This window comes from Rattus norvegicus, chromosome 11, assembly GCF_021556685.1.
Source record: "Rattus norvegicus strain SHRSP/BbbUtx chromosome 11, alternate assembly SHRSP_T2T, whole genome shotgun sequence".
NCBI classification, from domain to species: domain Eukaryota; kingdom Metazoa; phylum Chordata; class Mammalia; order Rodentia; family Muridae; genus Rattus; species Rattus norvegicus.
The window spans coordinates 82,677,832-82,692,501 of record NC_141544.1 but is presented as its reverse complement, the minus strand read 5'-3'; the positions used below and the strand labels follow the sequence as shown (position 1 = coordinate 82,692,501).

Genomic DNA, 14,670 nt, shown 5'->3' with positions numbered 1-14,670 from the left:
ATACTGTGAGTACATTATTTTCTTTACTTTCTTTTGTATGTTTGGAGTCTTTTGCAATATTTTTATTGTAAACATGCCTATTAAATTGAGTATCATTTTTTAAAGATTTATTCATTTATTATAAGTACACTGTAGCTGTCTTCAGATGGTTGTGAGCCACCATGTGATGGGATTTGAACTCAGAACCTTTGGAAGAGCAGTCAGTGCTCTTAACCACTGCGCCATCTCTCCAGCCCTTTTTTTTTTTTTTTTTTTTTTTTGAGTATCATTTCTTAACATAAACTCTAGTCTTTAAATTGCAAGGTATTTTATGAGACCAGGGACCTGATTTTAAATATTCTAATAAAACTTAATTTTCATTATATGCCTTTCTAAGTATCTTGGAAATACACAGCTCTAATAAAATGTAAATGATCTTTTGTGTCAGTGGATTTGTCAAAAAGGTTATGTAAATCCAGAATTGGGTTTTCCAAATTGAAGTTTATGGTATCTCCCATCCTCCAGTCCCCCACCCCCACTATAATGAGCCTTGGAAGCATGGCATAGTGGTACTGAGGGACTAGCAAGATGGCTCCGTGCTTTAGAGTGTATACTGCTCTCACCAAGGACCTACATCAGGTAGCCCACAACTGCCTCTTTCTTATACCTCCAGCTCCAGAGAGACAGTCCATTGTTCTCTTCTGGTCTCCTTGGACACTTACAGTCATGTACTTAAATAAAAATACGTTTTTAAAGAATAGTGGTAGTGAGGCCTTACAGGTTTACTGAGTAAAAGGCAGGCCACAATCCATGTATCTTTTCACCTTCTGCTGGGTGTGCCGTTTTATGGAATGAAGTTCATTAATGCCCTTTGATTTACTTGTATATTTTAACCTATATGTATGTATACATGGGGGTTGCGAGGCTCTGTACACATGAATATGTAAAGGTGCCAATTGGGGTTAGAAGAGGGTGTTGGATCCCCTGAAGCCATAGTTTGACCAGTAGCAGGTGGCTACCCAACATGGGGGCTATGAACTAAACGCAAATCCTCTGAAAGAAGAGTGCACACTTTTAACTGCTGAGGCATCTCGCCACCCATTTAGAAGTTGTTGGTCTATAAAAATTAGGGATATGTGGGGCTGGGGATTTAGCTCAGTGGTAGAGCGCTTACCTAGGAAGCGCAAGGCCCTGGGTTCGGTTCCCAGCTCCGAAAAAAAGAACCAAAAAAAAAAAAAAAAAAAAAAAAAAATTAGGGATATGAGACCTGTATCTTAATTCTTTTTGGCTTTGAGAATGGAAAAATCCATAATCATTGTCTTCATTTCATTTCCCTTCTGAAATTTACTGGTAAATGACAATTTTGCTTGAAGTAAAATGGATCTAAATGAAGCACTTTTCAGATTGTGACCTATGGGAAACTCCTTTGGTATAATTGAAACAATGTGGCCCACTTATTAATTGTCTTCTTTATTGTCTCTATTGTAGGGCAAGCATTGTATCCTTGATGTGTCTGGAAATGCCATCAAGAGGTTGCAGATTGCACAGCTCTATCCAATATCTATTTTTATTAAACCCAAATCCATGGAAAATATCATGTAAGTGTAAATGTCTAGAATGTCCCCTTTAAATGCAGATCAACCAGCCTTGAGTTACCTAATTGTCCTCATTCTCTCCATCTATAAAATGAAGATAGTAGTGTTTATCCTAGAGGGCATCGTGTGACATTAACCACCATCAACATCATCGTTATCACTCATTGAATTGGCAGTGCATCGATATGGTAACCATTAAAAAGAAAGGAGGATGGTAGCTCCCTGGCTGACAAGACGTGAGATGGCTCCATTAAGGCATTTGCCACCAAGCCTGAACACCTGAGTTCAATAGCCTGGATCCACACAGCAAAAGAGGAGGAGCCAGAGCAAGCCGCTCTGCCCACCATACACATACATTTGCATACATGAATATAGTTTAATTTTCTTAGTAGAATTAAGTAAAAAAGAAAAGAAAAATGCAATTACAAACAAGTAGGACAGGTCTGCTGGAGTACAATTTTCACATGACTGAGAGCAGATGTCCTCTGACCATAGCCAAATTAAACTGGAAATTAATAATAAAAGTATGACTCAAATGCTTATATATTAGGAACTGAGCGTCATACTTCTGAATAGATTAAAAAAGAAATCACAGAAAAACTGATAAATGTCTTGAACTACATATAAAAGCTGACAAACTTAGTGTCATGTCTTTGGTGAAGGAGGTTACATAACCTATAAACATGACACTAAACATACGGTTGCCAAACCCTGATCTTAGGCCTGTGGAGCTCAGGCCTGCTGAGAATCCAAGACCAGCTGCAACTACAGAGAGAGAGACACTGCCTCAGAAAAGAATAAGCAAGGAGAGAAGTAGGAAGTCAACCATAAATTCAAAGAAACCAGAAGAGAAATCAATATAATGTCAAATCAGCATAGAACAGTAGTCAACGTGAAGATGTTCTTTGAAAATATAATAAGCATTAAGAAGGACCAAGAAACAAAAGCAAGCATTTGCATGGTGACACCAGGATGAAAAAGGAAGAGCAGTGTACGTCAGAGGTCACTATGGTCTGACACAGGTGACCTAGAAGACATTCAGCCGTGGACACTGTGTGGTACTGGCTTTCAATTGAAAGCCATGATGTCATAATGTTACTAACCCGTGCATCAGGAGGGTGAAAATGGAAAAAGAGGATATCTTTGACAGGAATACAGAGCATCTGAAACAACTCAGTCTTCAAGTGTCACTTAGTGACTCTACATTGATTATTTTCTAGTAGCTTCAAAAGCTTGACACATGCAGAATTTATGATTAGCCTAGTACTCTCCTTCCTAGATACATACAACAGAAATGCTTGCTTGTATTAAGTACTTCCTTGCCAGCAAAAGTGCTATTTAAATAGCCACCACCAGACAAATACGTCAATAACAACATTTTCACAATGAAACATTCTGCAAGAATAATTGCAAGCAGTTCCATCTATGCACAAACACAAAAGAGTCGTATACTTAAGTAAAAGATCTCAGAAGTATGCATGCTCTACAATTCCAAGTTTGATCGTCACTTTCAAAACCCAAATGCAATCTAGCCGTGAGGATGGCACACTGAGTCCCAGAGCACTGGTGCTCTGTTAGACCTGAGTGCTAAGTGCACAGATTTGTGACAGTGTCAACTATACGTGTAAGTTACTACACTTCCATGTTTTTAAGGTTACACCTCAAAAACTTCAACTAGAAAAGGACAAAAGGAAAGAAAGTCTTACATTATAACCACAAGCAGAGTTTATTCCTAGATTATAAGGCTGATTTAATATTTAAAAATCTATCGGGGCTGGGGATTTAGCTCAGTGGTAGAGCGCTTACCTAGGAAGCACAAGGCCCTGGGTTCGGTCCCCAGCTCCGAAAAAAAGAACCAAAAAAAAAAAAAAAAATCTATCAGGAGACTAAAGGTGCAGAGTAGGGCACTTGTCCAGCATAAACGAAGAGTGTAGGAATCACACAGGCTGGACTTACATCAGAGAGAATCCCTGAATAAGGAGCACACCAGTAGCCGCCCCACCTACACAATGGCTTCACCGGCAAGATCCATCTGCTCAACCTATTTTGGAACTTTGAAGTCTTTTGACGCCTTACAGCTTCCTAGGGTTGGTTTAAAAGGTTAATTTCAGCTCTCGGCATGATGTCAGCTCCCATTTTGTTAGCCCCATAGCAAGCAGCCATGCATGCCCCTCTTCAGCGGTCTGCCCTCTGTCTCTAAGATGCTGCAAAGGACACGATGAAGACCCTTCCAGCAGTGGCCATGCCGGCTGTTGCTGTTTTTGACTTGGAAGTATAGTAAGGTGAGAAGAAGCATAGTCTCAGAGAATCCCTGAGTAAGATCTTCAGCTTATATCAAGCTGCCTCAGCACAGAAATGCTCTAAAACAATAAGTAATTAAATCCAGTCTGTAGAGTTGCTGAACCATAAGAATCCAATAAGAAGTTTTAACAAAACAAAAAGTATACAAAGAAACAGCAAAAAATGGTTCATTCAAAGGAAAACTCAAATAAATTCCCTGAGACAGACCAGATGTCAAACTCAATACACACTGTAAAACCACTTTAGTATAATTTGTTGTTTTTAAGTAAGAAATAACAGGTTTCTATATAACATTCTCATGCATTTATATCATATGTAATCAATGTTCATATTCATCTGTGTTGCCCCTCTTCCACCCTGGTAGTATCCTTTCTGTCCTTATATAATATCTATAACACCTCAAAGATATGTAAAAGAACTAAAAGGCAAGGTCAAAGTTGAGAACTCAAGTGTATCTAAACAAGTTGAAATTATTGATAAAGAGAAACTAGAGTTCTGGGGGGCTAGCAATGGCTCACCCCTAAGAGCACAGACTACTTACTCTCAGAGAGGATCCAAGTCAGGTTCCTCTTAAGTGACCCATGCCCTCTTCTGGCCTTCACACACACTGCACACATACCAACACCATAACACAAAGACACACACGTAATTAAAATTTTCCTTTTCTTTTTTTAGTTCTGGATGTAAGGGGAAAAAAAAGTTACTGAAGTAAATTCAGTAGGGAGAGTCAGAGGCAAACTTGAACATGCAGAAGACTCATCAAGAGTTACAGATAGAACAATGGAAATTATCGAATCTGAGGAACATTGGGGAAAAGTTAACAGAGCTTCAAGGAACTGGGAGATGGCATTGAGTAGGTCAACATATGTTATGAATTTAAAAATGTGAGCCGGGACAGAGATTATTTGAAGAAACTTCCCAGGTTTTGTTTAAAAGTCATGAATATCCAAGATGTTGAGTAAAGTCGAAGCATAAGAGATGGCGGTGCCCTAACTGAGCCGAGTTACGGTCAGAATGTTGAAGACAGTGCTGTACACAGCATGAGAAATGACTCCTCACATAGAAGAGATCTTCCTGTAAGATTATCAACAGAATCCATTTCTGAAACATTGGAGGTCGAAGGCAGGATTGGTACATTAAAAGCCCAGAGGAAATAAAGCCTGCAAATGCAGAACCTGTCTATGTACCCAGTGAGGACGAGGGAAGGGAGCCCACGGCATACGCTGCTGATGTGCATTTGATCACTGGAGCCCATGTGAAGGAGGAGAGAGAGAACCAACTTCACAAAGTTGTCCTCTGCCCTCCACATGAACGCTGTGGTGTTTGCCCATTTACCATGCACATACAGAATAATATTAAAAAATTAAAAAGGAAATGAAAGTGTTCTCAGATTGACAAAAGCAATTCATTGCCACTAGATCTCCCTACAAGCAGTGCTCAGGGAACCCTGAGGGTTGAGAGGGCACTACGCCATAGCCATGCAGAGTGCCATGCTTACTGCTGAAGTAGTGCGAGCTTGCCAAGTCTCATAAGTCAGAGACGAGCTCTTCCCACCAACCCATCAGCTGCAGGAGGACTGAGCTTACGTTTGGCTTGCTTCTGTCCACACATACCCAGATTATTGGGAAGTAAATGTCACATGTATCATATATTATAAAAGTAGTTGCTAAATTAAAAGCATCCCCACTGAGGATATGGCATTTTGCCAGCAATATTTTAATGCCACATCAGATTTCCTTCCTTGTTTTTAACAGGTTTATTTCCTCTAGCCAAGTTCTAAGGTTTCCTCAGGAGAGAACGTTAAGCTTTTTTTTTTTTTAAAGATTTATTTATTTTATGCATATGAGTACACTGTAGCTGTCTTCAGACACACCAGAAGAGGGCACCAGATTAAGTCTTTCTCTTCATTCTTCTCATCCCACTCCACTTCACTGATAAGGAAACTAGGTGATTTCATTTTCCCCAAATTATGCTTTCTGATTGGTTGTTTAATGTGTCCATTTATGGTCTACAAATTGGTATATAGATCTGTGAATCACATCTTAACATGAAGTGCACAGGGAAACTGTCGGATGGATGCATTTGTTGCTCTAAGCTAGTGTAGAGGGGCACGGTCCTGTTGTCCCTAGAGGGTCAGGCAGCAGCCTAGTGACCGCATCTGTTCCCAGTGATAGCTATGGTTTTTGCACAGGCTTGAACTGCTCCTTATTTTATGCCTTATATGTCCCCTGACATCTTTTTTCAAAGAGTATTACAGTATACTAATCTATTTCTAAATTTATTTTCATAGGGAAATGAATAAACGCCTAACAGACGAACAGGCCAGAAAAACGTTTGAGAGAGCAGTGAGACTGGAGCAGGAGTTCACTGAGCATTTCACAGGTGGGAGGACTGGCTGTGTCCACAGCTACTGGCAATAACTAGCCCTGTAGTTTGCAAAACAAACATGTAAGATCTGTGGTTCTGTCCTATGGGGAGCTCAGAGGTCAGCCTGCTGGTAATGGGGAATCTTAGTGTACCTAGGGTTGTGCGTGGGAAGGATTCCTGATCAGAGAAAAATAGGTTGATTTCACTAGTTTGTTGAAGGCGCTCGCTTTCTCTCACCCTTTATAAATTCTTACCACTCTTCCCAGGCTTACCAAGATAGAACTGCCAGATTCCGTAGGCATTCAGGGTGCACAGCAGGATGCGTGTACCTCATGAGTTGATCACTGCAGTCATAGAAGTACATCTATGGCTACAGGTCCTGCCTGCTGTGGCTCTGTGTGCTTGTGTTTATGTGTGTGTGTATTGGTGAGGTCACTTGACATCTGCTTTTGTTAATGTCATTACCATCTGTACATTAGATACCCAGAAATTTGTTCTTTTAGGGTCTTGGGTTTTCCAGCACTGGGACCTTGCACATAGTAGGCTGCACTGAGCTGTGGCCACGCACATTTCCCCCTAGAAAAAGAAATATCTGTCCTCTGACCACCATCATCTTATCCCATTCCACTCCCCGCCCCCAGTCTCTGGAGACCATCACTGTGCTCCCTGCCTCGGGGTGCACTTTAGGTCCCACAGGGAAGTGAAGCCATGTCGGAATTATTTTTATGTGTCTGGTTTAATGTAGCTTAAGGTCTTGTGTATTCATTTATGTTGTCAGAAATGACCAAATTCCTTCTTATGGCTGGATAATGTTCTCAGTATAGGAATTTAGATATTTTCTTTGTTGGCAAACATTTAGGTGGTTTCCGTTGCTTTGTCTCTTGCGAGTAATGAGGTTAAACAGAAAACTGCAGGTGTTCATTGACTCTGATTCCTCTCCATTTGGATCTATACCCAGAGAGGAGATGGTCGGCTTATACCTCTCGCTGTGCTTTCTGTAGACTGGGAATGAGCAAGAGTTGTTTAGATGACAGTGGGTAGGACTGGGAATCCCTAGATGAGAGGAATGACCTACAGAGGGTGACAAGCACACAGAGGGCTGGAGGGACTGAGTGACCAACAGCCTCGTTCTGTCAACAGCTAGCCTGCTGCTGTAATATCAGCTTAGGCACAACTAGAAAAGATAGGCTCTGACTGTGCCAAAGTGGCCCTGAACTCCTGGACTCAAGTGACCCTCTACATTTGCTCCCTGAGTAGCTGGGACCATATATGCACACTGTGCCTGACCTCATTGAAAATAATGACCACGTGAGCTCCAGGAAGTGCTCTGATACATGAGCCATGTGCTGAATGGGGGGGGGGGGGCAGCTATCTTTTTATTTCACACTTAGAGAGAAACCATAAGAATATTAACGGAACAACAAAATGGCACAGGTCTTTAATCCCAGCACTCAGGAGGCAGAGGTAGACAGATCTCTGAATTCAAGGCCAGCCTAGTCTACAGAGTGAGTTTCTGACAGCCAGGACTACACAGAGAAACCTTGTGTGGGGCAGGGGGACATGGCTTTTACCCAAATTTCCCAAATGTTAACATTTGATCTCTAAAACATCTGAGAGTAGGTTACAAATAGATACCTTTTACTTCTAAATATTTCAGGATTTTAGCAATTCCTTTAAAGAGGAGATTTGAGTGTTTGCTAATTAAACTCAGGAAATTTAACATGGGTAATCTCACCCTTTCATACAGACTTTTCCAGGAGTGGCAGTTGTTAAAGTAAGATGGAAAAAAAAAAATATTCACAGGATCCAATCCAGGAATACATGTTGCACTGGACTGCCTCATCATTGGTCAAGCCCGTTCTTATCTACTAGTCAGTCGCTGGCAACCTTGACCTTAGGATGGGGGGCGGGGGGGGGGGGTGTTCTCTGTGTGGCTGTGGCCATCCTAGAACTCTGTAGACCAGGCTGACCTCAAACTCACAGAAGAGTTCCACCTGCTTCTGCCTCCCAAGCACTGGGATTAAAGGTATGTGCCACCAAGCCAAGTTACGTCTCCTTGACATTCTTTAAGCAAGAAGGCCAGTTCTCTTGTGGACTCTCCTTAGATTTGGGTTAGTTTAAGGCAGGCATGTCAGAGAAGTACCATTGCATTCTCTGTGCCATGCAGTGTATATGACACCAGACTGGACCATTCATGTAGTGGTGTTGCTTGTAATGGCTAAGGTATCTTGGACTTGACCTCTGATCTTCCAACCCAGGAAGAAGCACAGTGTGGTAGTCAACAGTGTGTCTTTCCCACTGCAGCTGCTCTTCCCCAGAATAATTCAGTTTGCCACTGCGGCCTACCCTGTTAGCACTGTGACCCAGTCACCGAAACTGGCATTGGCCAAATGTCTGTCTTCGCAGATATTAAAGGATAGCTATATGTAGTTCAAAATGTGAGCTTTCACAGTGAACATTACTCGTAAACATTATAAAACTTAAAACGATTACCCAGACATTCTTAGCTACATAGAAGCTCTTTTTTTTATGTCCATAAATGTTCCTCCTGACGGTATCCATAACCTCACTCACCAACTTGGAAATTTTACTTAACATCTCCATTTGTCATTTACCCCAGATTCTCACCCTGCTCGCACTTGCTGCTTGTCTTCATTCTAGGATGTAGACCTTGTCAGCCTCGGGTTTACACATCTGCCTGGCTCCTGGGTGCTGGGCTGAGTTGCTCTAAGCACCTGCCTGGCTCCATACTGAGTTCTTTTTAGTTGTATTAACTAACCCTTTGAGCCTTACAGATCTAGAGATCCAGTCATCCAAATAGTTAGTTACCATTTTGTTGTTGTTGTTAGTGTGTTTTTTGAAAAAGGATCAATCTGTGTAGCCCAGGCTGACCTAGACTTTATAATCTTCCTGCATCTGCCTTCCAAATTGTAAAATGTGAAGTATGCATCACGACACATGCTATGGTTTTATTTACACATTATTTCAGGCAGGAAATAAACTTTGTAATGTTGTTTGAATAGTTTCCAATACTGAGATACAGATGGCGTGTCTTACTTGAGGTCAGTAGCTATAGACAGTACACTGCCTTCACCCACCTCACGGGAAATGTTGATGGAGAAGGAGGACGACTAATGGGCGCTTCTGACTTTCTGTCATTGCAGCTATTGTCCAGGGAGACACGCTGGAGGACATTTACAATCAAGTGAAGCAGATCATAGAAGAGCAGTCTGGTCCTTACATCTGGGTCCCAGCAAAAGAAAAATTATGAAGACAGATGTTGCTCTTTCTTTTTTCCATGGTCTCATCTCTCTGCCCTGCTCTGGAGTCTGTCTTCAGCGTTCCTTCCACACTGACGCAGACCCCTCCTCACGGTCGGCGGTTGTGCCGTCTCTGACATCTGTGTCCCTTCGTGTTGCGTCATCTATACTACTCTGTGTTACTATTGGTTTCTGGCCACTTTTCAGAACTGAAGATGAATGGATGAATGGCCTGACCAGCTATCTAGGGTTTGGGGAGATGCAAAATTGTAAAATTCCTTAATGTTTAAGGGAAAGTTAACTTCTAAGAGATTTTCAGAAAAGCTTTGTATACATTCTTTTCCAATCTCAGTACCAACGAAAGAGAAGTGGTTTTAATCAGTGATTCAGTGGACCTTGAGCAACTGTGCACGCTTAACTCTAATAGCATGGTTTGGCCAGTGTATTAGCTCTCAAGTTCTTTCCTCAATTGACTTCTGCTCTTAAAGTAATTATTTCATTAAAAACATAAGAAAAATAGGGATTTATTTCAGAATTAATGTCTGAGTTAACTCATAATTTCAGGAGGGCTGTTCGTTACTCAGGACAGGCCTTTATCATGTGTGCCCTCCCCTGGGACACTTGCCAGGAATAACCATAGAATGTTTTCAGTCGGCCTCTGCACTCTGTGGAGAGTGACTCAGCGAGTTGTCCGTATACTTTGTGGTCACAGCTCTGTCAAGGCGCAGAGAGCCCACCTCACACACAGATCTGTAGACGGAAGGCGTTTTGGTGGGTGTGTAGCAGTCATGGCAGCAGAAAGGAGCCCAATTCATAGCCTAAAATGTTGATGTATGCTGAGGGGTCAGATTTTAATGACTATTTTACCCACAATAACTGCCTATTTTGTTATAATAAAATATATATAAATATATATAAAACTTTCTTTAACTAAACTGTAACTATGGGAATTATTTTCTTTACATAGTTGCACACACAAACATATATATATTTAAAATATATTTTTCTTTTGCCACCTACTTCTAACTTTTTGTTTGGTTTTTAAATTAAATATTAATTGATGAGACTTACCGTCCTTAATCATGTGAACTGAAGCAAGTGTATGGTGGCGATGAGGAGGAGCCTCTAGGGAGATTGGATTGCGAGTCGACGCCAGGCCTGTTCTCCTCTTTCCTACAGAATTCCAGAGGTTCCTAGGTTTTCTGTCAGTGCTGTGTTCTTGTTGTGGAGTTTGATTTGGGTCCTCTGCCTTTCCTCCGAGTTCTCCTCATTTTATTACTAGACAGACAAACTCCATTTTTGAGATTCCCCAAACACTTCATCTTGCATAGCTGCACTGAACTAGAATGCCTCAGAAGTCAGTCCTCTACTCCATTATTAATATCATTTGGCTTCCCATTGCTCTTTGGAATTGTTATTCAATATGTGATTTTGGCAACTCCTTAAAATTTCTTAAATGAGTACTGGTTTGTAAAGAATTATCCATTCCATTTATGAGAAAGAGGAGAACAGTTAATAAACTTTATTGTAAAATCCATATATTAATGTGTCTGAATTTTGGAGATTTTTTTAAATAAGCTGGCATTTATTGGGATGGTTCACCACATTACATGACAAGTTAGGTTTAAAGACATGGGCAGTATATGTAGTTCTTACACGAGATGCAGTAAACTGCTAAAAACAAACTCAGGGAGAAAAATGAGCCACCTACGATGTGAGGCCCAGCGAGGCCATTCTGCAGTGTGGCGGTGCTCCACACTGAACATGAGGGAATCGTGAAGATGTGTCACTCTCATACGCAAAGAAGTTGTGCTGGATTTCTTTCCAGATGTCTTTAAGAGATTTTTTAAGAAAATATATCCATAATGTTTTCTAGATTGTTGCATAAGTATTAATCATGCAATTACTGTATTCACGTTAGGATTTTACAATTATTTTGAAGAAAGCCAAATGTCATTAGCCCCACCCTAAGGCTTAAAATGGAATTACCTGACGTGACGTGGCTGGAAAGTAGTGATGTGTGGAGTTCAGAGCGGCCTCTCTCCAAATAATGTGTTTTTCTGGTAATTCTGTGCTGCTTCATTGTTTAGCCCCTGTTCGGTACGGCACACTGGTACACATTGCAAACTGGTGTCTGTAGGAATCCCCACACCCAGAGTTAGCGATGAGAGCACGTGGCTGACAGGAACTCTGAATACACGTGGATCTCACGCTGTCACATGGTGGTGACACGAGTGTCTTCAGACACTCTGGAGACTTCACAAGTGTCTTCCTTTGCCTCGGAGTTTCATATATTCGTAAATATTCCATATTTGAATCTGTTTCATACTGTCCTTAGGTTGAGGGGCGATGATTTAAACTGTGATTGACTACCTGTCTGCTCCTTTCCTGGACTGCAGCTGCCTCAGGCTTCTGTGTAAATAGGAGACACAGACCTCCAAGCCCTGCTCAATACTGGAATATTTAGCTCCAAGGATGGCAGTTTGGGGGATTTAATACTAAGCAAAATTTGTTTTCTGATTAGAGCCAACGATCTCCTTAGTAACGTTGTATGCCATGAAATAGAAGCCTAGAGGTCTTGTCACCCAGAGTTCTACAACTCAGCATAGCTGGGTTAGAGCCCCTTACCTGATGCCTCCTGCAATGGTTTTCTTACCATGCTGGTTCTTGTCCCATCCTCAGACGTGAATTACTGAAGTAAATGCCAAGTTTATTATACTCTGTTGAGAAAATATTCATAGCAGTCACTTTCCTGACTCAAATTAGGACTGTCCGATTGTGTGGTCCAGTGTAGGGGACACCACTTCTCCATCCAGAGCTCTCCAGTGCAGGGTGAAGGAGACCATGTGTGGGTGGCTGGGTTTGGATGGCAGCCATCACAGTATAAGCCTGCTGCTTTCTTTGCACTTCCTAAAATGGAGAAACTTTGGGATCAGTAAGCCCTGAGGTGCACTAGGTCAGAGTACACTTCGTTTCCTGAAACCTAGTATCACTCATGCTCTATGCAAGGACCTGACCAGTGGAGCCGAGATGGAGCCTAGACACCCTGCAGAGCTGTTCAAGGGCTCGGCAATGGGTCCACAGCATAGTCAGCTTCTTACACCGGACATGTGTTGGGTTCTTCACTCCTGTGTGCTCCTGCTTGGTAACCAGAGTGCCGCCTGCTGCCCGTCAGGTGTGGAGGACCTTTCTTAGATACGTTAGATTGTTTACAACTGTTACAAGTGTTGAGTCGGTCGTTTCCTCCTGTCTGAGAATACCTTTCTAGTCAGAGACGCTGTGGGTTATCCTCTAACTCAGCCTGTAATACAGAACTGGAAGAGATCTGGGTTTCATGCCTGCAGTTTCCTAACCATATTTCTAACGAATTCTCCAGAACTGTTGATGCTTGAACAAGTAAGGCCCAGACAGTAGAGTAGAATACACTGAAACTATCAAATTAGCCTTTCATACGTCAGTACTAGTCACTACCTCGTCGACTCCCTTGTGAGTTACACATCAGTTGATCACGGTTCTTCCTTTGAAAATCGTTACCTGAACACTGTCAAAACATTGTCTGCTGAGCAGAGCTGGTCAGACAGCTTGATAATACTGAAACCCTGCAGGGCAGGTACCAGTATGGTGGAGTTTCACACTGGTTTTCCTAGTGTCTATAAACCAATAGAAGTGGTCAGCAGAGGACTGGGGAAAGACCAGAGGACGGTGAGGGCTGGAGCAACATCCCTAGAACAAGTGGTTAGCTTTGGCTAAAGTGGCACTCTGCCTGGGTGCAGAGGGAGATTCCCAACATCCACCTCTGACCTCCATAGCGGCAGGAGCTTCCACACACGTTCAAACACACTTGTGCTCACAACACACACACATGAAAAAAATGTCAGTACATTGAAATAATTCCAGTGAAAAGCATGCATATGCCTTCAGAAGGCCACACCGTGGCTATCAGAAACATGGCTGTGAATGCCAATTGTTCCCTTTTCCTACTTCCTGCCTCAGTATCTGAGGAGAGGGTTCCTCCAAGATACAGGAGAATCTGTGGGTGCCCAAGTCCCAAGAAAGTGGTGCTGCATTTGCATATCGCTCAGTTTCCAAAGCACTCAGGTCACCTGGGTTACTGGAACGCCCAGCTCTGTTCCGTTTCGGTACCCCACAGGGATCCAGGAGCTAATTCCCAAAGATGCCAGAAGGTGGCTGTGGTCAAAGTAACAAACAAACAACAAGGCATCCCACTAGGAAAACCATTCCCGAGAGACTGGTCTGTTTTGTTGTTTTTTTTGTTTTGTTTTGTTTTGTTTTGTTTTTCAGTAAATTTGTTTTTGCAAACTTGTTGGAGTTCAAAAACTCCAATGGTTAAACCTTGTTTCCCATACATATTAGTTGCCTGATTTCTTTGGGTAGTAACCCTGTGGGTTTTAAATATTCTACTACATGATTTATAGCATTAGGACTCAACTGCCATGTATTTAAGGACCCTTTCATCAGCTGGCTCCCTGGCGAACAGTACAGTTTGCAGACACAGTCCTCAGCCACCTCTGTTTTGGTTTTTCAGTTTGGCTCTGGACTGACCCTTGGGAATCTTAGTATTTATCCAACACAGACATTTGCACTTACACTTAACCTCTGCCTCAAACAGTAAGTGGTCAGTAATAGGTTTTGTTTGAACAGTTTGTACTGTAAATTTTTTCTAAAGAACTATATGGAATATGAACAAAAACTCATAAATTATTACCTTGTACAGGTAATGTAAATACGTGGAAGTCAGTTCCCAGACAATTGCCATGTGAAAGTTGCTAATGAGTGCACGGTGGAACTTTCTCTAAGGAAGATGAGTGATCTAATCTCTGAGCCACTCTCTGGGCTGGAATTGGGCTGAATGGAGCAGCTACAGCAGTGTGCCTGATCGCTCCATATGCCCCACAGTGGGAGTCTCTACAAAAAGATTTTCTAAACCTTGTGAGTCGTTTAATTAAAAATATCTACTTCCCTAGTGGTATTTAAGACTGGAAGAGACAGTTTTCTGAGGATAGCTCCATTTCTCTGAACGTTCATGCTTGGTTTGGGTCGGCTTTACCTGACACTAATTCAGCTTTTCTCTCCCTGGGACTAACCATGGCCCCATCCACAGATGCTCTTCCAGGGACCTCAACTTCAAACAGGTGCTTTCGACGTGT

General features: G+C 42.0%; 1 protein-coding gene across 51 annotated transcripts in view; it reads left to right on the top strand.

The window, feature by feature from the left end:
* The window catches only part of Dlg1 (discs large MAGUK scaffold protein 1), a 191,584-nt gene extending 180,543 nt beyond the window's left edge, over positions 1-11,041 (top strand). For 48 of the 51 annotated variants that reach the window (XR_015632603.1, XR_015632604.1, XR_015632601.1 and 45 more), the window contains 3 exons: positions 1,468-1,577; positions 6,166-6,257; positions 9,407-11,039. Coding sequence is in view for 45 of the 51 variants with exons in the window: in XM_087575507.1 (XP_087431633.1) it covers positions 1,468-1,577; positions 6,166-6,257; positions 9,407-9,513 (309 nt within the window). In the remaining 6 variants the exon portion in view is untranslated. 51 annotated transcript variants of the gene reach the window in all.
* Positions 11,042-14,670: the final 3,629 nt, after the last annotated feature.